The sequence below is a fragment of the Eleginops maclovinus genome, chromosome 7 (genome assembly GCF_036324505.1).
Source record: "Eleginops maclovinus isolate JMC-PN-2008 ecotype Puerto Natales chromosome 7, JC_Emac_rtc_rv5, whole genome shotgun sequence".
NCBI lineage: Eukaryota > Metazoa > Chordata > Actinopteri > Perciformes > Eleginopidae > Eleginops > Eleginops maclovinus.
In genome coordinates this window covers 15045053-15067734 of record NC_086355.1, presented here as the reverse complement: position 1 = coordinate 15067734, position 22682 = coordinate 15045053, and the positions used below count along the sequence as shown (strand labels likewise).

The 22682-nt window shown below is 42.2% G+C and overlaps 1 protein-coding gene across 4 annotated transcripts in view; it reads left to right on the top strand.

Moving 5' to 3' along the window:
* Positions 1 to 22682, top strand: part of map2 (microtubule-associated protein 2) — a 65064-nt gene that overhangs the window by 30168 nt on the left and 12214 nt on the right. The window contains exons 5-13 of one of the 4 annotated variants that reach the window (XM_063888006.1): positions 3411 to 3678; positions 9146 to 9235; positions 9681 to 9755; positions 11970 to 12185; positions 13963 to 14235; positions 15328 to 18396; positions 18520 to 18744; positions 20614 to 20748; positions 21755 to 21816. In XM_063888006.1, the coding sequence (XP_063744076.1) occupies positions 3468 to 3678; positions 9146 to 9235; positions 9681 to 9755; positions 11970 to 12185; positions 13963 to 14235; positions 15328 to 18396; positions 18520 to 18744; positions 20614 to 20748; positions 21755 to 21816 (4356 nt within the window). In that variant the 5' untranslated portion in view covers positions 3411 to 3467. Of the gene's footprint in view, positions 1 to 3410; positions 3679 to 6965; positions 7110 to 9145; positions 9236 to 9680; positions 9756 to 11969; positions 12186 to 13962; positions 14236 to 15066; positions 15185 to 15327; positions 18397 to 18519; positions 18745 to 20613; positions 20749 to 21754; positions 21817 to 22682 lie in introns of those variants that run through there. The other 3 variants (XM_063888008.1, XM_063888007.1, XM_063888009.1) reach the window with 3 other exon arrangements.

Here is a 22682-nt window from a genome sequence, read left to right as displayed (position 1 = left end):
ATAGAGCCGTACATTAAAAATAACACAAACTTAGTGGATTCTTCTCACAGCAACACGGTGTTGGAAATTGCAGTTTGTCACCACTGATTCATTCTTCTGAAATGATCATTTTGCTAGTCTGCAGCAGGTAAAAAGGAGCAGAGATGTTGAATGTTTATGTGCCTTCTCAGGACACCACAGTTTTAGGCTGCCGCACATAAACATTTTTAGTTAAGGAATTATTACAGCGCAGAGTAAAACATAGAAACTCATAATAGGTACATGTTGCTCAGCCAGCACTTTGATCAGCCACTGTTGAAAGCACTGACTTTAAATGTTAATATGTAGGTAGCTGGAAAAAATCCATCTAGAGAAAGTACATTTTTAATCCATATATAATGTACTTTGGTATCACGATTGATTACTAATAAATGGAAACTAATCAGCAGTTTTTTTACGTGTAGATCTGTTGCTAGAATTGAAATCCTGTAATGTAATACCTTAATGAGTCGCTATCCCAATCTAGCAGCAGCGTTCAGCATCTGCTCACTATTCAACTCCATTGTTCCTCGGCACAGTGAGGGAGCATATCAGCATCATCAACCCTCCCTCTGGCAAAGGGCCACAGGCTTTTTGCCAGATGCAACAGACCTGCTTTCTACTGAGACACTCGACGTCTGACTCTATCAAATTGCCATCTCATACAGTCTCACTCCACCTGGACATAATGCCTTGAGGACAGTCTATTAACCGGACAATACACTACATTGTCTGGTATCCTGTGATCAATGTATCCGAAATAACTCTCTTCGTCTCTGGTGTTATATCCCTCAGCATTTCTCTCCTCATTATATTACCTCCTTTTGCATCGTACCATAACCTGTATGTAGCTTTGAATACAGAGCAATTGCAAATCAAGTTAATGTGTAATGATGAGACACTGAACTGCAGCCCGAATTTGTTCGATGAGATGGGCGTATGTTCACATGATAATGTGGCATCATGCCTCTCCAACCTCTGATCCCAGTTTGCTGACTTTCCATAAGAGCAATGCCCCCAATTGTCTTCCATCTGGCTTTAACCCGGCAGGTGGTGCTGTTTCATTCAAACGTAGTATTTCATGGTTCATAAACAGAACACAGATTGTACACTTAGAAATGCTGCTCACATCAGTTCAACGGGCCCCCACCCCTCATGCTGACACCTTGGGCCTGGCCACCTGTCAGAATGATCTTGTCGCGTCTGGATATCAGCCACCGAGCTCAAAGTGACCTTCATTCTCAGACAGACATCAGTGAGACACAGCTTTAGGACAGCAGTCTCGGCTCTGGGTTTTATGACCCTGTTAATATCGAGAGTGGTCTTCAGGCAGGGACATGGTGGTGTAACAAGCAACCAAAGGGACAGTGACAGCTAAGGGCCAATGCCAAATATACCGCTGTGGCTTTGGGACAGAGGGGGAGAGAGTGAGCGTTTTATGAGGAGACTGGTGCTGTGAGCAGTGGAGTCTCTGTAGAAGCTTTTTCCTCCCTGATGTTCCCCTCAGCGCTGAGTCATGCAAAGCTCCATTGACTCCTGACTTTGATCCATTTAGGCTGTAGGGGGCTTAGAGCCGTGACATATTCTCCTCAGTTCTTTTTTATTCTTCCTCCCTGTTTAATGCTATTCTGCCCCACTGTGCTCTAGTCTTATGGGATTCTATTTCAGGGGTTATCAACCTGTGTATGTGATGTAACCCTACGGATCCATCAGTTACGCTCACGTTGTCCTTCATCGACTACCCGACATGTGTCAACATGTTGTTTCTCATGGAGCTAAAACAGATTTTTTAAAAGATTTTTCTTTAGCATTTTCAATTATATTAAAGCATATGATAACACTTTTGAATTATAGCCTAAGTCTATTAAATGTTGAGGCTTTGTCTGTTTGCCTGTATCCCTTTGACTTTTTCTATATCACCATGAAGTTTATTCAACATATCTTAACATCAAGCTGATTTGATTACATTTTGGTGATCCCCTGACTCTTTTTCATGACTAACCTTAGGTCAAAAGGTCAGTTGGACCAATTATTAGTCTTATTTCCTCCTCCTGTCCTTTGGTCTGTATTGTAGTCTTTCCTCTCACAGACAGGAAGCAGTAGTATTGAGTGCATGGTGAATGCTGTAGCTGAGGCTCACTGTAGCAGTTCCTGAGTTCCAGGCCACAGTCATTGACTCTTGTTTTTTCCAGCAGACTACCCTTCAGCCTCTGAGTCTCTGTGGACTGTAGAGCTAAATTACAATCCGCTCCTTCTCACATCCCCTTATGCGCAACTACACAGCAGCACATGTTTGAAGTACCCTCGCTACAACCCACCTGTGAAACATTGTCTTTGTTATGGTGTGCTTGCAGTTGTCTTTTTGTCTCTCTTTGTTAATCTCTATTTACGTCCTTTGACATCTGTATTCAGTTGATGTTGGCCAATACTACCTTGAATAGGCATTATGTTCTAATATCAGTTTCAATGTGAAGGTAGTAAGTGGTATATCAATCAAAATGGCCAGACTCATTATTTACCCAGAAGAGGCGCAGATTGCTTGTTAAGGACTTCAAGTACACAACCTTGTGTATTGATCTAACCCTACATCAAACCCATTCATCTGGTTCCCCCCACCTACTGCTGAATATTGCCCAAGAGATCATTGAATCTTACAGAGCGTTCCCTGCCTCAGGTGATTATGTGGGTCGATCAATCCTCCCCCCCTTTTGCCTCTGCTTGATCGTTACCCCATGCTATTCTGGTCAATCATCGGCTCTCAGTCGGGATTTCATGTACATGTCAGGTTATGGTGATGACTAGAAATGCGTATTGTAAAGATCATAATGCCCTTCTTCCTTTTGACGTTTCAAGTGTGTGTTTTTTTCTTTTAATTATTTCTTTATATATAGACGATCAGAACTTATGAAGGCTACATTCAAGCTATTTGTCCAAATGCCGAACTTGAACTTGTCAGATGATCAAAACCACAACTCGTGATCTTCACCTGGGAACCTGGCTATCTGAGTCATTACCCACACACACACACACACACACACACACACACACACACACACACACACACACACACACACACACACACACACACACACACACACACAAATCAATAGGGTTTAATCCAGTTGCTGTCACCTGCCTGCTAACACCCAAGGACAGTATTTAACACAACCACCTACACACAAACTCACACAAGCGCTGATGCTCTTTCAGAATTGTTGACAGTGGAGCTTCATGGAGCAGCTGCAGGGATTATGACCGACAGAAAGGAGATTTGTGAATGTGACTGATGCAGTGTGTCCTCTGGTCTGCTCCTTCTCCTCTATGATACATTGCTCATATAGCAGTTAATAATGCTTCGTGTCCTCCTCCCTCCATCTCTTCATGTCTCTCAGCCAGAAGGAGAGACCCCACCCTGTGCCCATTCTTCCCTGCTGCTAGCTAGCACCAGCATGGCAGACAGTCGAAAGCCAGAGGATGGTGCCCCCCAGTGGGACCCATCAGGGGGCCAGGAGGCCACCGGCAACCATGGAGCCAATGGCTACTCTGCCTCCACCTACAGGACCTGCCAGCCTGGTGGGACCCACATGGCCCCAGGCTCCTTCTCCACCAGGGAGAATGGTTTCAACGGGGATCTAAGTGGTGCCCCCGCTATAACCGCAGGTAAGATGAGTTTATAGAATTTACAATTTTCAGTTTAATGTTACAGTCAGTTCTAGTGCAACTGGAATCTACCTGCATGTTTGGATTGCTAAAATAATAGGATTTGATTGGGCTTGTTTATGTGGCTTTGTAATCGCTGAAGAACTACATTTAGCAAACTAGCATTGGTGTTTTTTAGGGTTGGTTTTGATGGGGAAAAGGTATTCACTCTTAGTCATATAAGGATCCTCAGCCCTTTTCATACAGAAAAAGTAAAACATGAGCCCTCGCTTATAAGTCAACATTTCAAGTCTAATTTCTTTTTTTTTTACAAATTAAACAAAACTTGTTGGGACCCAAATAAACATACTATGCTTTAAAGTTATGTAGAAGTACTATAGTTTGTGTCAATCATGGCAGCGTATCTTGTTCACTTTGAAAGCAGTGCTCAGTTTGATTAGGAAAAGGAAAGTCCACACCAATATGAATATGTCTGCGTTTAAGTTTGTAAGTGTGTGTAAGATGGGCTTATGTTTACGAATGAGTGTGTATGTGTTCTTTCCATGAATCATAGGGTGTGTGTGTTTGTGTGTTAAAGATTGCAAATACATGTGTAAGCATTGTCTTTGACTTTTGACAGTGTTAGTATGTTATGGTTTTAATTGTGTGTGTAAGTGAATCCCTGATGTGTGTGTGTGTGTGTGTGTGTGTGTGTGTGTGTGTGTGTGTGTGTGTGTGTGTGTGTGTGTGTGTGTGTCTTGTCTCTCGTTGTGTGTGGGTTTGCAGCACTCCGAGTCCTCACTAGAACCACATACTGTTATTAAGAGTGCTATAATTACACATAAAATCTCTCTCTCTAGCCCCCTTACCCCTCCCTCACTCACACCCTGGAGACGAGAAGAATAATGTTCCAATGGGGTAACCATGGAAACCGCTCCCCTACAATTTACTTTGTCAGGGCTTTTTTTTTTTTTTCTCGTCTGTATCTTACCACAGAGAAGAACATTTAGCATGCAATGACGAGAGCCAAATGAACCTCCCCTCTCCCCATTATCAGGGCGTAACCTGACACCGGTGCTGAACTCCTTCAACGCCAATCTCTAATTATTTAGAATGATTCATACTTCATCAAATTCTCTGACCGAAAGTGTGTGAGGAGAAGAGTCAGAGTGGTCCGACTCTTCCCCTCACACTGTTTAATTTTTTCTATTTCTATTATATCAAATGCATATACCTTTTTCAGTTTTTTAGGACTGTACTTATCAACTTATTGCATGTCAACAAATGGTAACACTTTTAAGACACCCACTGTCACCACAGATGGGCCGAAAGTTGTCGCAGTAAACATGTGTTGGTAGACACTTTTATCTTCCCTGTAAATGTCAACAGGCTCTGTTGTGACACAGAGAAGTAACAAAGAAAATTGCGCTGCAACTCATTTGAGGCCTTAATTCCCTATGACTAAATTCACTGCATATTACTTTATTTTTTTCTTTACATTTGTTTATTATATTTGATATTATTTTTACTATTTTCCTGTAGAACCAACTGGTCAGTAAAATAAATACGCCTCTTTTAAATTTCGAGTTTATGTTGTCAGGCAAATGAAGTGTCCAGAGCCCACAACCTTGCTTAAATGCATAGCTCTAATAAAAAAAGGAGAGGCTACCGTTAAGCCAGCGGGCTGACATAATAAGCAACGGCCATGGCCTCGTGTGTTCCTCTGGGTCTTTATTAGCGCATATCAAATATATGAGAGCTGTAAACAGCCTCCTTCAAACTTCAAAGGAAGGGCTTGAAAGCGATGAGCAAGTAAACAGTACTGTTAAGAGACGAAAGCTTGTTATGTATTGTAAGTTTTATCCCAGAAATGTAGAACTGTGCTTTCTCTCCTGTCTCATTGTCCTCATCAGTAAATACAACTGACTTGATATTAATCCTCTAATGCATCATTTGTCTCAAGACTGAAAAGATGTTGCCAACATGCTTCTTGTATGGTATCCAACACAGAACTTCATTTAAGAGGTAAAAAAAACCTCAACTATCAGTGGAAGATATCAAATAATTCTAAAACAATGGCTCATAACAATGCACTGATCCAATATAAACATGCCTCACAAACCATATCCCCCTCTCCTGCGCCTTTTACAGACATTACAGTGCGAATATAATTATGATCAATAGATATTTTCTAATCATCTGCCAAAAAATGACATTTGGTTTCAGCAGCTGTGTTTGTCTGCAGAGCATCGTGTCAGCACACATCAGCGTTATTCCAGAGCAGGGCAGGGCGGCAGTAAGTGGGGCAGGATGGGTGACAGAAGGGCTGATGGTGACACTCGGTAAGCCCTCTCTTCCTGTGAAAAGCTCTTCAGACACAACAGGAACTATTGAAGCACGAAATTGCACTCTTGACTTTCCTTTTAGGCTAAAGTTGAAAAAGCCAGCGAGCCATGCTGGAAGTGGTCAAGAGAAAAAGATGAGGGGAGGGAGACAGACAGAAACAGATTGCGTTAATAGAAAGAGAGAGAATGCAAAGGGTTGATGTTATTCTGGAGAGTAGCTGGCTTGCATGACTCGAGGAAGCCCTTCAGTTATGTTAGCGATATCGCTCTGAGTGATGGCGCTGAGCTGTGGCATTAACTGGGCACACTGTCGAGATGACTGGACAAGACTTTCTGTTGTTAAGGTCCCTCCATCTCATTAGCCCAAATGAGTACGTCTGGCTGATTTGGTCAAATCTCCTCTATGGTGTAAAGTGTGGGCACAGACTAAAAGGGACAAATCCAAAGTTTGAGGATTTCTGAATCAACTTTCTCTCGGAGGGCCTTACAAGTTGTTATCTACAGCACCTTTTATTCTGAGATCCTTCACTTGATTAATATAATACTTCAAAAAAACAAATATAGAAACATTGGGAACAAAGAAGGGATTCTTTTTTTCAAGATGGAGAAAGATGCAAGAGATGTTGCAGAAAAAGATATGTTATAAAGTATATGAAAACAATGACGATATTAGGAAAGCATTTTTTACAATTTTGTGGTTGAGTTGGAAAAAGAAAATGTTGGTTTTATTTTAATTGGCAAAAATGTGGCCTTTCTTGTATTAACTCCTTCATGTGTAAAGAACATGTTCAGTTTTAATGTTCGGCCACGTCACCGGAGCCTGCAGACAGGGAGACTGAAACAGCTCGATGTGTTGCTGGCATCTGAATTACATTGGGACTCAAATCAGTGGCCCACCAGTGTGTTGCTATGGCAACCACTTGCTTTACACATTTCGGGTGCCGGCTGGTTTATTACCAAACGGCACTCCTGCTCTCTCCGTGCCCTCTCAGTCCTGCTGTGTGACTGTGAGTGTGTCTGGCGGTGTGTTGCGTTGACTCGGGGCTTCCAGTCATTGTCTTCGCTCAGAGAGGGAGCGCGTTCAGCTTCTGTCTGCCTGTCTTACAGGTAATACAAGCTTTTACTTCATTATGTCTGTGTGGATGTCTGCTGTTGACAGTGATTATGAATGCTGATATGCAGAGGATTCTGTTTGACACCATGGCTATTTGTGCAAGTGGGATGTACCTCCTGTCAAAGCCAGTGAAAGGCAGGCTGCTCTGGCATTTGACATCACTCTGTCAGAGAGATGCTGAGACCAGACTAGATGTCCTCACCGCAGGCGAGCTTTGTTAATGCGACAAGGTCATTTTCTTTTTCCAGTGCCATTGCTTCGTGAATGAGCAATATCTGTATTTTTTTATAGCCAGACTACTGCCTTATTGAACCCAGCTTTGAAATGTGTTGAAGTCTGGAAGAGAGACTTTTTCATTTCATTTTTAAGCCTCACAAAGCGTGTGCAGAATAACAAAGGGAAACATTGAGACATTAGATTTTGAAAAATTACTTCATTCAGTTTTAGACTTTAATATATGCTAAATATGATTTTACAATACACTTATTTTTGAAGATTATACTCCCCCTTAAATATAAAGTAAGGATAAGCTCTGAACTGCCTCTAACCAAAAGCTGGTCAGGTTTGTCATGCCATTTCACCTGGATAATCTCACTTTGCACACTTTTCTGTGCAATGCATTCGTTTTTCTAAAGCAAGTCATTCCCAGGGTTTAGGAATTTGTCGAGCGTTGTCTAACTCAGAAAACAGAACTATTCTCATCTTTTTGGAGCATTATTTCAAACCAGGTCAAAGCCATTACGGATTTCACAACCATTGATTGTGTTTGATGTTGCTCTCTTAGCCGTGTTTTCCGGTATCAGAAGCATTGAATAGGTGCTACACGTATATCACAATTTGGAAATGGCTGCTTTGAGTTGGTGAGTGGGCAGTGTTAAGTGCTCCCGGAAACAGTGTGTGCATGAGTGTGTAGTTGCATGTGTGGAGGCCTGCCAGCTTGTTTGTGTCGATGTGTGGGCGATGTCGGATAGAAAAAGGTCTTGAAACAGCAGCAGCAGTAAAAGCATTGCACTGCCACCCAATCCCACATAACCACTGTTTATATGCAAATGAAGGTTTGTTTGATTAGAACTCTGCAGTTCACCCCGCATACTAAAGCCGATACATGCTGACTGATGGAAGCTATAATGTAGACAATGAAGGCCATTTTAGTGAATGGTCACTGTTGGAGCCCATCTACTGTATCTATCTATCTATCTATCTATCTATCTATCTATCTATCTATCTATCTATCTATCTATCTATCTATCTATCTATCTATCTATCTATCTATCTATCTATCTATCTATCTATCTATCTATCTATCTATCTATCTACCTTCCATCTTTCCATCTATCCATCTATCTATATGAAAACACATGCATACATAGTTTTTTTTAGGAAAAGTGCTATACAAATCTTATTTATTACTATTCCGGTTCAAATTAGGCCAGGAACCTTTCTTGCATTGCATATCCTGTGTCTCTGTCTCTGCATTTCATTACATGTCAGGGTTTCCCGCAGAAACCCGCAGAGGGGGGGCAAGGCGAGGCGACAGACTAACACGGCGAATATCGCTCATAGATATATATATTATTATTTGTTTTTTTAAGACCTAGTTAAGGTGGCAGGCGTGCGTTGCTTAGGCGGTCGCCTAAGCTGTAAAATGCTGCAGGAAACCCTGCATGTCAAACTACACCTTGAGAAAATACTGATACAGTTGGAATCGGCAAGATTGGATTGTTTTAGTATGAATTAAAATGTAGAAATTGTATCTGGAAGAGGCAAACAATCCAGGTGTTATCTTAGTCTGCATTTAGTTGCTGGGTTTCCATAGCAACACTCACAGCTTTAGCATCCCCGCATCAAAAGTAACAATTTATTCTCACAAAAGTTTTGAATGCTTGTTTTGAGTCATATTGACGGATGATATAACCACCCTGGGATTTATACCTAACAAAATCCTTCTACTAAGCCCCCTTTTTAAATGTTTTTATTCTTGAAGTGATCTTGGAGTTGATTAACAATGTGTCTATTTTTCTGCGTTCAGAACAAGTTTCAGCGCGGATTGTGCAGGAAGTGACGGCGGAGGCCGTGGCCGTACTGAAGGGAGAGCAGGAGACTCAAAGGCTGCCATCAGGTAAGACGCACTTACTGGGAGTGAGTGAGTATATATGAGACATAAATATACTTAGAATTATTGAAACAAAATTCTCAAAATTAACAATTAAAGGGGAACCATCAAATGAAGTTGCTGGGAAGAACAGTTGCTATGTAAAAAAATTCTAGTACGATTTTGGCTGCAGACGGATAAAAAACGGCCTCAAGGGAATTCATCATAGCCTTGGACTTAATACAACAAAATAAAAATGTGTCCATGTCGCGTTGAATTTCTTTAGCACACTCTACCTCATCAGCGACTGAACATATCCAAAACGTTTGCTGCTATGTTGAGATAATACTGATCCTTCAGTGTTGGTGTATCCCTACCTGTATATCTCTTGACTTTAGACAAGTGTATGGGTGTGATTTATTTGACTAGCCTCTTCTTTTTCTCTCCCTGTATCTCACATCTCCCGTTCTAGTTGAAGACACCACAAATTTGCCCCCCTCTCCTCCCCCCTCACCTGCTGCCGAGCACTTTGGTCCTCTGGAACAAGGTAGGCCAAGAATACAGCGCGTCTTCATGAGAGTATGTCTCTTAAAGAGAAGATTGTGATTCCCTTCTTTTCCCCCAACTGAAGCCTTGGGGTGTAGTGTTGGCCGACACATTGGTATATTGATGTTGGCTCTGGGGCTTCTCTTTAAACCCCCTCCTCTCGGGACATGCCCCACCTACAGGAGACAAACCGTACATTGGTCCCCGTAAAGAAGTCTTTACACACCAGAGTTGCAGAAAGCAGGAACATGTTCACCATTTTTCAGACATCCATTTCTTCCTAAATCCTGCTTCCTCCTCATCGCACAGCTGGAACCGATACGATTTGCATCTTCATCGTCATCATCATTTCCCTCTGAAGGAAAGAAGCGCTCACATGCATGACCGCACTCTTCTTTATCATCACCTTCTTCCACTTTCCTTTCTAACATCCACACCTGTTCAGACCACACACTTATATGACAGCCAATTTAGGTAACCCTTTAACTTCTTGTTGTTCGTCTTTTGGGCTGAGTTATGTATTTTGTTCTGCATGTCTTATCATGATGTTGTGTTTTCCTGTGATTGTCCCGTCAGTCTTTTTTGTATTGTTCAGGTCTATGGCTATAGATCAGAATTTTAGCCCCATAAAAATGTGACTTGAAGAGATAGCGTCAATTCTGATTTGTTCATTGGTGTTTAACTTGCATTGAAAGTCGTGTCGTGTTCTTGTTAAGCTGTGAGAAACGTTCACACCAGTACCATTAGCAGATGCACATCAAAGCAGTATCAGCCCATAATAAATATTGGCTGTAATTTCATTATCAAACTAATACATGATAATAGAGATTTCCCTTTGTCGGCCTACCTATTTCAAACAGAATGTGTTCCTACTTCTCGAGTTTGACCATTTGCACTGTTGTACTATTTGGTTCTTTATCTCTGACGTCTGAATTTTAGGCTATGACATAAAGATGTTTGCAGCTGCCTGGAAGACATGGTTGTATACAGTGTGACACGCTCTTCTGTCTGCTTCATGTTTGGCCTGTCTGTTCGTGTCTGCTCAGAGTGTAATGAGGAGAGCCAGCAGAGTGTTAAGGATTTAAGGATTGAGTTAAGGTTAAAGGAGTTTCCTAAAGAAGGTGGCAGTATTGTGTGCTCGAAGTTAAAGTGTGTTGTGGTGATGTTGTATAAGAGTTCAGAATTCTAAACCAGTAGGTACTCTCATGGACTTAGAGATGGAGTTGTTTTAAATATGACAGGGGTTTCTGTTTGTTCTAAAATGAAGATTATGTGGTGTCTTTGAGTTTGTTCAGGCTAAATCTACCGCTGCTTTTGTAGTATTAATGTTGTAATGAGTGTCTGTGTTTTATGCCTTTTATTAAGGTTTAATCATTCTTACGTGAAGCAGATTGTATCGTTATCTTCCTAAAACAATGCCATCATTTACTACAGTATGGCTGGCCCCAAAGCTTTGTGAATTTTGAGTTGCTTTCCACTGTCACCTTGTCGATGTCCTGTGTAGTGTTTCTCTTGCTCTCAATCAATCTTTCCTTTCACCTTACATTTCCCCGTGTGATGACTCTCTGTGTTTTCGTTGCTTATTTAAAATGTGTCTATTATTGTCTTTGTGTTTTGTTTTCCTCCAGATTGATCTCCCTTTCAGTTTAAAATGTCCATCTTAGAAGTAACTTAAATTGGATTTATTGTACAAATTCTAATATATTTGTAATTTCCTAAACATGCAAGAATGACAGCTGACCCCGTTGAACTCAGTATAGCCATGAGACAGTAGGTGTGACCTCCTGTCTCATGGCTAAACTGAAAGCTCAAACCGAGGACCTTATTTGAAATAATATAAAACAATTATCATTTTTTTATATCCATCAATAGATGCCAAGTAACTAAAAAAACAACTAAAAGCAAAAAAACGGCATAGTGCAGTTAACTTGTATTGATGTTTTATTCTTTTAAAACCTGGAAGGGTGTTTAAAAAATTCAAAAATAACATGTACAAAAGGTTATTGTTAGGGGGCTTCCTATCAAGTTCTGAATCTTGATATTTCAGTATGTTAGATGACTTTCAAGATGGACATTTGTTGGTGTGTTCTCCATCTTCTATTGTTTGTCTTCATTTTCCTTTCGACCTGTCGCCCTCTCTTCCTCTTCGCTCTCTTTCAGTCCGTGTGTCCAGATTTCCCTGCAGTTCTTCTCCTTGTGTCTGTCTTGTTTGTAGATGTAGGGGATGAGGAGGAGGCGGGCCCTCTCCGCCGTTTCCAAAATTCTCGGGAGAGGTGCAAGTTCCTCGCCCCCTCCATCTCAGTTTCCGTGCCCGAGGACGACCCCTACCACTCCGACGAGGAGTACTATGAGCACCCATTGTTCAGCCCTGAGTGGACGCACTCGGGCTCTCGCCCCACAGGGCAGGCTGTGGCCTTTAGACAGATCGAAGGTGAACCACGCATGGTTCCTGTTTGCCATTCCCTCTCATTTCCTCTCTTTCTCACTCTGTTTCCCTCCTCTCTCTTTTTAACACCTATTGCCTCTCCTTCTGTGATTTGACCTCCATCTCTCCCGTCTCTCCGTCCGTCAGTCCGTATCTTCCTCCGTCAGTTCGTCTCTTCGTCTGTCCTGGTGTGTCTTGTGTTTGTGTATCCTTGTGGTGTCTGTGTATCCTTGTGGTGTCTGTGTGTCCTTGTGGTGTCTGTTTGCTCGAAAACTGAGCAATTTCATATTCGTTTAACAGTCATATTTTTTTTCTTTCATTGATTTCACCCAGTCATTGCTATCTGTGGTTGCCATGTCGTTAAATCCAACACATAGCAATGATGTCTCTAAAGTAGGATTCAATGGACATCCATCAGCTCTCACTACAGCTCTCATCAGTAAGTCCCATGGCCACCAAGGTTTACTTTTGTGACTTCAAATACGATTCAAATGGTTTTCTGAGGTGCAGTGCATGATTGACAACATCCATGCACAAACAACTTTCAGAAATCCCCCACCCTTATCCTAATCTGCACACACACACACACACACACACACACACACACACACACACACACACACACACACACACACACACACACACACACACACACACACACACACACACACACACACACACACACACACACTCACACACTCACACACTGTGGCAATAAGAATGTATTTCAGCTCCACACACTGGCACAACCTACACCTTTATACAACCTTGCACTTTCATTGTCCTTAGAAACACAACACAAAGTCTAAGGAGGGGTGTTAGTGTGTGGACAATTGGGCTGTACAAAGACACACCAAACATGTTAACGCTATCCATCCATCCTGGGCTACTTCTACAATAACTTGATATTATACACAGCATTATACAGGCAATCCCTGATACCTTAACTCCTCCACAATTCTCTGTAAATGGCTTTTTTTCAACATAAGCATTCATTCAATTAACACAAAACATTACAATTATGGTGTATACATACAAAAAAAGCAGAATTATAGACTAATCAACTCCCCCAGCCTCCCCCAACATATTATTACCTCTGACAAAAATCTTGTCGTAAATTTGTTTTGTTACGTTCAGAGCGCTCACTTCTCAAAATGTTACACAGCAATGTAACAAAGCTGCACAGCCCTTAGTCTTCCATTAAAACAGTAAATAAATCTGGTCTGCACAAGGTCTTGAATGTTGAGGCACTCTGCTTTTCCGGTAATGGACTGCAGCTCCTCAAGGTTGCCATGCATTTCAGAAGTGCTTCTACCAGAGCGCAATTTTAGACCTTGAAGTATTACAACTTAATTTATAATTTGGTTTTCCTTAAACTACCTCACTCGTCAATTATGGCGGATCAACTTGAGATGAAGGCATGGTGTCTGCAAGAGAATGAGATAAGTGTATATTTGTGAGTTTATTTTTTACAAAACAGATTCTTGATGAGAAAGTGCTGATATTAAAAAAGGCAGATATTAAGAAATGCATCTCTTCATGCCTTCAACCAATACACCTACTTGGTTTCTTTTCATACTGCGTACACTAAGAAATTTAAAATATACTTGCACTCAACACTGTACTGTTTGTGTAATGTACCTATGTGTGTGAACAGACATACACTTTAGTTAATCTTTTCCTAGAGATGAAAGTGTCCCATCCTAAGTTGTGTTCTCACATAACCCAAGTCTGTGTTGCCTGTAGTCTAAATGTGTCCCCCTCTCACCCTGTTTTTGAGAAGAAGAGACCATGGAGGCTCTTACAGCTGAATACGAGGAGGAGGAAGAGGAGGAGGAGAGTGCAGCAGAGTCCGAGGCAGCTCTTGATGAGCAGCAGTGGAGCGGGGAAGAGCCCGAGCTGGACAGCCCCCAAGCTGAGCCTTTAGAGCAGGCAGAGGCCATAGACGATGCCCAGGATGTAGACCTGGAGCCGGGCGAGGCAGCTAGTGCTGCTGCAGAGAGTTCTGTGGACAGAGATGAGGAGGAAGCAGGGGGTTGGGAGAGCCCTGAGACAGGTGTGTCCTGCTCTCTGCTCTCCCTGACTGCATGTTACTGCCTTGTCCACTGTAAAGATGCCAGATGTGTAAAAAGGAACATATAAGCACATAACATAAGCATTATAATTCAGGTGGAATGGCAAATTACCCTCCCTGCACTGTGCTGTGGCTGCAAGGCAACACAGGCTTGTTGGTGAAAAGAGTCACATTCTTTTAACCTATACTTAACTTTTCCTTATTGTGAGCTATTTTTGCGCTATCATTTTATTTTTCCTTGCTGTGGTGTCTGGGGCAGGCCATTTCGTATTGGTATGACCAAGTGAAGTGTTGCTGAATGTAACTGTGCTTTTTTTCACCGGCTATAAGCTTACAGGTTTCTTGTTGTGTTGACACGTGGCTTGGTGCTGGTATGCCAGTGCTATGCACTTTTTGTAACCATGAATCATACTTACTAAACCTGGGTCATTCATATATTATTATCGTGATCCTGTGTACATCATATGCAGGGGATTCCATGGTCGGCTGTTTCGTGTTAAGTGTGATATAGTTATTTCATCAAATGCCTTATCATATCAGCGTGCATTTGTTTTTGTCAATGTGAGTGACATTGTATGGCATTTCTCTGTCATTCACTAGCAAGGTTACTCTCTATTTGTGCTGACATACTGACATATGAGTCATTTTTAAGAGAAACACTTCATTTGATGTCAATATATTCATAACTGTGATAGATTCTCATTCTATGGTAGTCATTTTTAGAAAGAATGACAGAAATGCTGTACTCTTTGTATTTGTTGTTTTGAGGAGTTGCATGCATATCCATCCCATTAATTGTCCCCCATAAATCAGCCTCACAGTTGCCTCATGCCGGTTCCGTCACATACCATGTCATATTGTCATCCATCCGTGACTTGGTGGACTCCATAAACTCGCCGTACTTCTTCAGCGATGGCCGTATCATTGTGCTGTAAGTTTCTGAGGAGAGCTTTGCCTGTTTCTGTGGTAACGGCTTTCCCAGTCCCTGGCTTAATAAATATTTCACTTGAAGCATGCCAAAGCTTTATTATTCTCTGTTGATAAAAAACAGCCAACTTACAGATGTTCTTTCAGCTTTAAAGATGGACTCAGACAAACAGGGAAGCGAGAAAAGTGGTTCCATGAGCCCGGACAGCATCGGGTCGGAGAAACGTCCAGAGGAGTTTTTTGAGCCCCAGATGCAAGGGTTCTTTGCTGGGGAACGAGTTGTACCAGAGAGCCCCACCATGGATATGCCATCCTTTGTACCTCCGAATGTTCAAATCCAAGCCAAAGAATCTGCCAGCTCACACACACTTCAGCCTGCATATGGCGAGCCAATCACAGTGTCAGAGAAACAGCCATCAGTGGAGGTGGTGGAGATCAGCAGCATCGCTGCTCCCTCGGATTTCTCATCACTGGGAGACAAAAGTCAGGTAGAAGTCTCAACAAGGGACTCTGCAGACAGATCTGGCATGTCAGCATATTTTGAAACATCAACTGTGGAGGTTGAGGAGTCTTCCCAATGTAAGGCCGAGGGTTATTATGAACTGAGCAGATCTGGTGAAGAGAAGAGTGCAGTTGACGACAGACCCCCGGAGATCAGCTACAGCACGTTAGCTGAAGCGCAGGATAAACCGGAAGCTAAGGAACGTCCATCAGAAGACTCTAGACTGTTCATAGCTCCTGACAAGAGTAATGAATGCAGACTTTCCCCCGGTAAACTGGCCTTAGAGCAGAGGAGCTACTCACTTAACATTACCATTGGAGCAACTGATCCGAGCGGCCGGGGCAAACCTAGAAACTTCTCTCCACTGGCCACAGATATCATGTCCTACACTAGTGGAAGTCTAGATGAGGCAGCAGACTACCTCCCAGTCACTACACCCTCTGTGGATAAGCCTCCACCCTTGCCTCCACTGATATTGGAGACAGCGGCTTCCATCACTTCGGATTCTTCATCTCCTCCAAGGACCTCAGAACCAGTTTCAATACCCAGCCCTGAACCGGAGTCCCCAGAATCACCACAGTCCCTTAAGAGCAGCTTTAAAAATGGCGCTGTCATGTCGCAAGACTTGCCTGAGATGCTGGATCTTGCTGGTACCCGTTCCAGACTGGCATCAGAAAACACTGACCTAGAAATCACCAGAAGAAAGTCAATTCAAGCTGATTTTCAAGCCTTTGCCGATGATCCACTAGCAAGCATGGTTTCAGGAGAATTAAGTCCTAGTGCGAGAAAGAGTGAAAGCCAGCTAGAAGAAATGGGCTATTGTGTGTTCAGTGAATACTCAGGACCAATGCCATCACCTGCAGATCTGTTCGGCCCTACAAACTCTTCTGCACAGGCTTTCACCCACTCCGACCTGGAGGAAAAAGTGGCTGCGCAAGCTAGGAAGTTAGCAGTCAGAGACACATCTATGGAAGACGAGCACAATACATCAGGGATGGCTGATGACACTAAAGACAAAGACCAAAAGCAAGTAGAACGAGAATATTCTGCTGAAGAAAAGGGAAAAGAGGTTGCAGATGAACAATCAAAAAAATCTGACACACCACCGGCTCAACCAAGTGAGTCCTTTGTGACACCGACGGTCACTGTTACTTTAGAAGAAGGCGGGAGGGCGGGGAGTGAGACTGGACGACAGGCCAGTGGCGAGGGTTCAGCCTCAGAAACCGAGATCGCCGACTATGAGAGGCAGATACGTAAATTAGAGATGGAGGACAGGCCTCTTAGTATGGAGGAGGAAAGGGAACTACAGGAGCTTCGAGAGAAAGTAAAGCTGGTCCACCAGGAGGCTTATGAGGAAGTGGATGCTGAAGATGTGTACCAGCTGACTGGCGTGGCAAAGGACCGGATTGCCAGGCCTGTCAAAACATCACCTGCTTCTTCTGTGGATAGCAACATTGATGACGACAAGCTTCTGTCTCCAGTGCTTTCACCATCCAAACTCAAACAGAGAGAAGTGTATGGGTCCCCTAAAAGAACAGCTTCACCTGTGTTAGGAATAAACAAAGCGAAGGAGGAGACGGACAGAAAAATGAAGGAAGAGCAAGAAAAGGAAGCTGCGGAAAAGAAAATCAAAGAAGAGAAAGAAAAAGCAGAGAGGATAATCAGGGAAGATGCTGAAAGGAAAGAGAAAGAAATTAAAGAGAGAGAAGAAAATGAAAAGAAAGACAAAGAAGAGTCAGAGAGGATACTGAGGGAAGAAAAAGAAAGGAAGGAGAAAGAACAGAGAGAGCAGGAGATGAAAGAAAAGGAGAAAGAAGAGAGGGAGAGGAAAGAGAGAGAAGAGAGGGAAAAGATGGAGGAAGATGAGAGAAAAAGGAAAGAGAAAGAGGAGAGAGAGAAAAAACAAAGAATAGAGAAAGAGTTGAAAGAAAAGGAAGAGAAAGAAAAGATAGAAAAGGAACTTAAAGACAAAGAAGAGAAAGAAAAGGTAGAGAAGGAACTTAAAGAGAAAGAAGAGAAAGAAAAGATAGAGAAGGAACTTAAAGAGAAAGAAGAGAAAGAAAAGATAGAGAAGGAAGAGAAAGACAAGATAGAGAAGGAACTTAAAGAGAAAGAAGAGAAAGAAAAGATAGAGAAGGAACTTAAAGAGAAAGAAGAGAATGAAAAGATAGAGAAGGAACTTAAAGAGAAAGAAGAGAGAGAGAAAATGCTTGCAATGGACAAGCCTGGTGAGATATCAAGACAGCCAGAGATGCAAGCAGCCACACAGAATGTGGAAATAAAAGCTGTGGATGATAAAAAGGAGCAAAGGGAAGGGGAGGAAGACGAGTTGGAGAAAATCGGTGCAGGGTCAGCTGTGGCAAAGGAGATCCCAGAGACTCGTACTGCCATCGAATCAGTGGTGACAGTTGAAGATGATTTCATCACCGTGGTCCAGACCATCGACGAAGCAGATGAGCCGGGACACAGCGTTCGTTTCTCTGGCCCCCCTGAAGCAGGAGCCTCAGAGGAAGAGGAAGAGTCTGTGGAGTTGGCCCAAGAAGCTGACCTGGAGGCGGCAAGTATAGAGGAAGTGGAGGATGTTCCTGAGACCCCGGCCTTCCCTGTGAAAGAGGCTCAAAGCATTGACACCGATGGACCCACAGAGAGCTACGATAGAGATGAAACCACAATGGACGACTCCATCCTGGACAGCTCCTGGATTGACACTCAAGGTGAGATCTCTTTGATGGTTTGTCTATTCAAAGTGTTCTTTTTCCCCCTTTCCTCTTCCGCTTCAAATAAAAACACATTAATACTGACTCGTATTTCCCATGTTCGTCTTTGCTACACCACAGATGATGATAAGAGTATGGCGACAGAACAGTTTGAGCCTTTGCTGAGGGTGACAGACAAAAAGCCTGGTGTGGTCAAGGAGAAGCAGACTCAGAAAAAAGTGGAGAGACAGGAAAAGCCAAAGACCAAGGCCAGGCGGGCTAAAGGCCGAGTCTCGACACCAGAACGCAAGCTTGCCCACAAAGAGCCTATCTACGTACCCAGAGAAGACATCAAGAAGAAAAAAGGTGCTCACCATTTTTCATTTCTTTTGAATTCTTGATCTTCACAGCTGAAGTATTTATTTATAAATATTTGTGTATAGTATTTTTAGTCCTGGGTAGCGATTAACATTTCTAATCGTGAGTAACCGCATGGTTTTCTGCGATTAATTGCATTGTTATGCGCATAATTCAGTTATGAATTCAGAAGTAGTGAATTGCGCACTTTTATTTTATTTGTATTTATTTTAAGAACTGCTATATGAATGAAAGCGCAATAACATTTGGTTTACAAACACTAAACAAATAAGGTGCTTTTTAACAGCGGTATTCCCTTCACACAGTAGCAGTTAAAATATTTCTTGTAAATCTGAACTTCAACATTAACTGTAATCAATCAAATATAAAACCAAAGCTGTTTGCCACTGCAGGGCAATAACGTTTTATCTAGATTGTTATAGAAAACAATTTACCCCCTGAGTCCAGTGATGAGAAAAATCTACCTCCAGTGGTTACAAATGACTTCTATCAACTCCGCCATCTGGAAGAGATGTAAAATGACCATGTAAGAGCTCTGTACCTTTCTCCATGTTTCTGTCCCCGCCAAGTCCCCCCCCAATGGGTGATGACAATAACAACGCGTTAACTTGCCCAGCCCTAAGTGTTTTATACTTGCTGCTCAAAATCTGCAGGGATTGTTAAACAATGAATATTGTTGTATGTGTTGCTTCTTTGTCCGGTAACAAATGCGTTTTTTTATTCTCTTTCTAACCTTTTTTTGGGGGGAAATCTTATTCTACAGAATTTCCTATGTTATGCTTAAAGGGATAGTCAAGCGAAAATTGACCCCAGGGTCTTTTTCTGCATGACAACTGATCAAATAAGCCCTCCATAGAGTTTTTTTCATTCATCAACCATTATAGAGCTTGCCCGGAGCTACCGGGAGCAACGCTAATAGCCCAAATGGCTTACAGTGCATTCGATCGCGGCAGTGCGCAGAACGCTTCCAAAACAGCATTTTTTAACCACTAACATTGCTCGAAATAGCACCAAACCTCTGCAGTAGCATGACTAGGTTCCCTACACATAAAACGGAGCACCAACAACATAGTTTGCAAACCCAAAGTTCATTAAAAGGAACTGTTTTACAAGACTCACCAACTGCCCCCCATACCAGCTCCTCTCCAAGGAAAGTCTGCACAAGTCGATTATCGAATGCAATGCGAAAGGAAGGAGCCCATTGAAGATTTGTTCCAGAAAAACACGTATACTTTATTGTTTGTTTATACTTCATTTGAAAAATGTTTTGCCTGTAACTTACATGCAACTCCCTTCATTCCCGTGTCAACACTCACTAGATTGAGTAAATAATAAGTAAATACATTTCCATGGAATTATACATTCCAAAACATTCCTCCTTGAACTGAACTCCGGTGCATTCGATAATCGACTTGTGCAGACTTTCCTTGGAGAGGAGCTGGTATGGGGGGGCAGTTAGTGAGTGTTGTAAAACAGTTATTTTTAATAAACTTCAGGTTTGCAAACTATGTTGTTGGTGCTCCGTTTTATGTGTAGGGACCCTAGTCATGCTACTGCAGAGGTTTGGTGCTATTTCGAGCAATATTAGTGGTTAAAAAATGCCGTTTTGGAAGCGTTCTGCGCACTGCCTCGATCGAATGCACTGTAAGCCATTTGGTCTATTAGCGTTGCTCCTGGTTGCTCCTGGCAAACTCTATATTGGTTGATGAACAAAAAAACTCTCTGGAGGGCTCACTTAATCAGTTTTCATGCAGAAAAAGACTCCGGGGTCAATTTTCGCCGGACTATCCCTTAAAGTCTCTGTCTCTGCTTATTATATGCTCTCTGCTTTTGTCAATGGCTCGTTTCCTCTGGTAGCTGTGATAAGGACCGAGTTTACAAAAAAAATGCCGAGCCAGAGTCAATCACCATCCAAGAGGAGTGTGATGAAGCCAGTCATCCGCCAGACTCGCCCCACCCAGCATCACTCCTGTCCCAGAAGGAGACCCACAGGTGAAACATTGCCTTGGTCTGCCAAAAGATAGAAAAGAAAGGTGGCACGATAGCCACCAGGTTCAATCCCATCTCACCTCCACGGTCAGCTTCATTTGGAGTATGGCATCCATTCTGTCATGGTGGTTACTTGGTTTGCTTTTATCCTGTGTCTTTTGTTTCATAATAAAAATGTACCGACATACATGTTTTTATTTGCCTTGATTTTTTTTGTGTTCATCCTTGATGTTCTTATAAGGGCAACCTCACACTAAGCAGCATGTTTCACTGATGAGGTTTGGGAAGTTCACCTCTACATCACAACTGCAAGGTCAGCAAAAGCAAAATATTTTCCGCTGATGTTAAGCTACTCTTTAAAGGCATGTTTCCTTACTGAAAACATGTCCAGCCCTCTGGTGATATGTTCTTGGTCAGCTGTTACATAATTGTTATACTAATACTTTATATAAGTATTTTAAATCAGGAATAAAACCTGTCAAACCTGAACTTGCTGTTCTTTTTAAGCATTATATAACATTACAGCTTTTTTCAACCTATGGTTGACAGGCAACTAGTAATCCATGGTTTTGTTCTATGGACCTTGTATTGCATTCACTTTGTCCTAGAGGCAGGTTGCACTTCATTTTCCCTGACGAGCTGGATTCTGTGTCACTGGTGATGAGGGCTCTGTATACTGCTGCATTGCCCCAATTAGATTATTTTCCAGGGTTGCCTTACATAATACAAAATCCCCCATTCTGTGTGATATCTTGCCAGATCTTTACAGAACAGAGCCGTCAGCAGCCTGCCCCCAGAGAACATTACATTTCCATATAGCACACCATGTCAGGTTTGGGACTACGACATTGTATTTTTGTATGTTTGAATGTATGAGACCCAAATATGCTCACATGGATAATCCTTGAAAGTAGGACATGAAAAAGGTTCTCCCTTCTCTCTCTTCAGTATATGAAGGCCATAACATCTGTCTGTGTATTATAGTACTTTGTTTCTGTCTCTTTCTCAGAGGCGCTACCAGACAGTCGTCAGCCTCTGAGTGTTGCCAGACAGTCTCGCAACAGAGCATCGGTGAGTACAGTCCATTGGCCGACCATTGGTGTGACATCTGTCCCCCATCCAGCCAGAGAAATATCCTATCAAGCTGTAAAGACAAACAGCCTGAATCCCCAAGCAGGTTTGCAGAAAGACAATTAAACAAACCTCAATCAGATATAAACCAAACGTTCTGCTCAACAGAGGGGAACAATACTCTGCATCTTGAAACAATACATCTGTAGACAGAAGCATGCTGTGCAAAATGTAGTGCCTTTGTATTACAGATTGATTTTAATGCATTATAAAGTCAACTGATTTCAATGTTTACCCCTTTCTTCTAATGTGAAACTAATACACAAGTTGCGTGGTGCATCGTTACAGCAGAAACAATTAACACCACATTAATTATACAGAATAATTATCATCAGAACTGAGACTTATTAAGAACGTAGAGCAAATTGTCTCTTCTGACTTCCAGAGCTACCTCATCATCTTTTGAGATGCTTGTTTGGACTGTTTAAGCAAGTGCTGTATCCACTCCGTCTATCTAAACCCTAATCCCCGCATGAACAACCCTGCATAGCATTGACGCATGAACACCACTGTTTGCCTTTGTGTTTTATGAAAAAATATTTATTTTGCTTTTTGTAAATTGCCTGCTATTGTTGCCTTGTTTAATGGGTTTTGCACAAGTACACAAGGCGGATCCATTTAGAGCTTTTTCTTTTTTACTGAGTGGGTTTTGGATCACCCTGTAACATTTCTCCAGCGGCTGTGGTCGTGACTCCATTTTACTCCTCCGCCATGCTAATGACAGTTATTGTGTCGGAAATAAAATTGTATCTGCATTTCCAAAATGTCATGTCATTACTGCATACTGTAAGTGTGTTCTGTCAGTC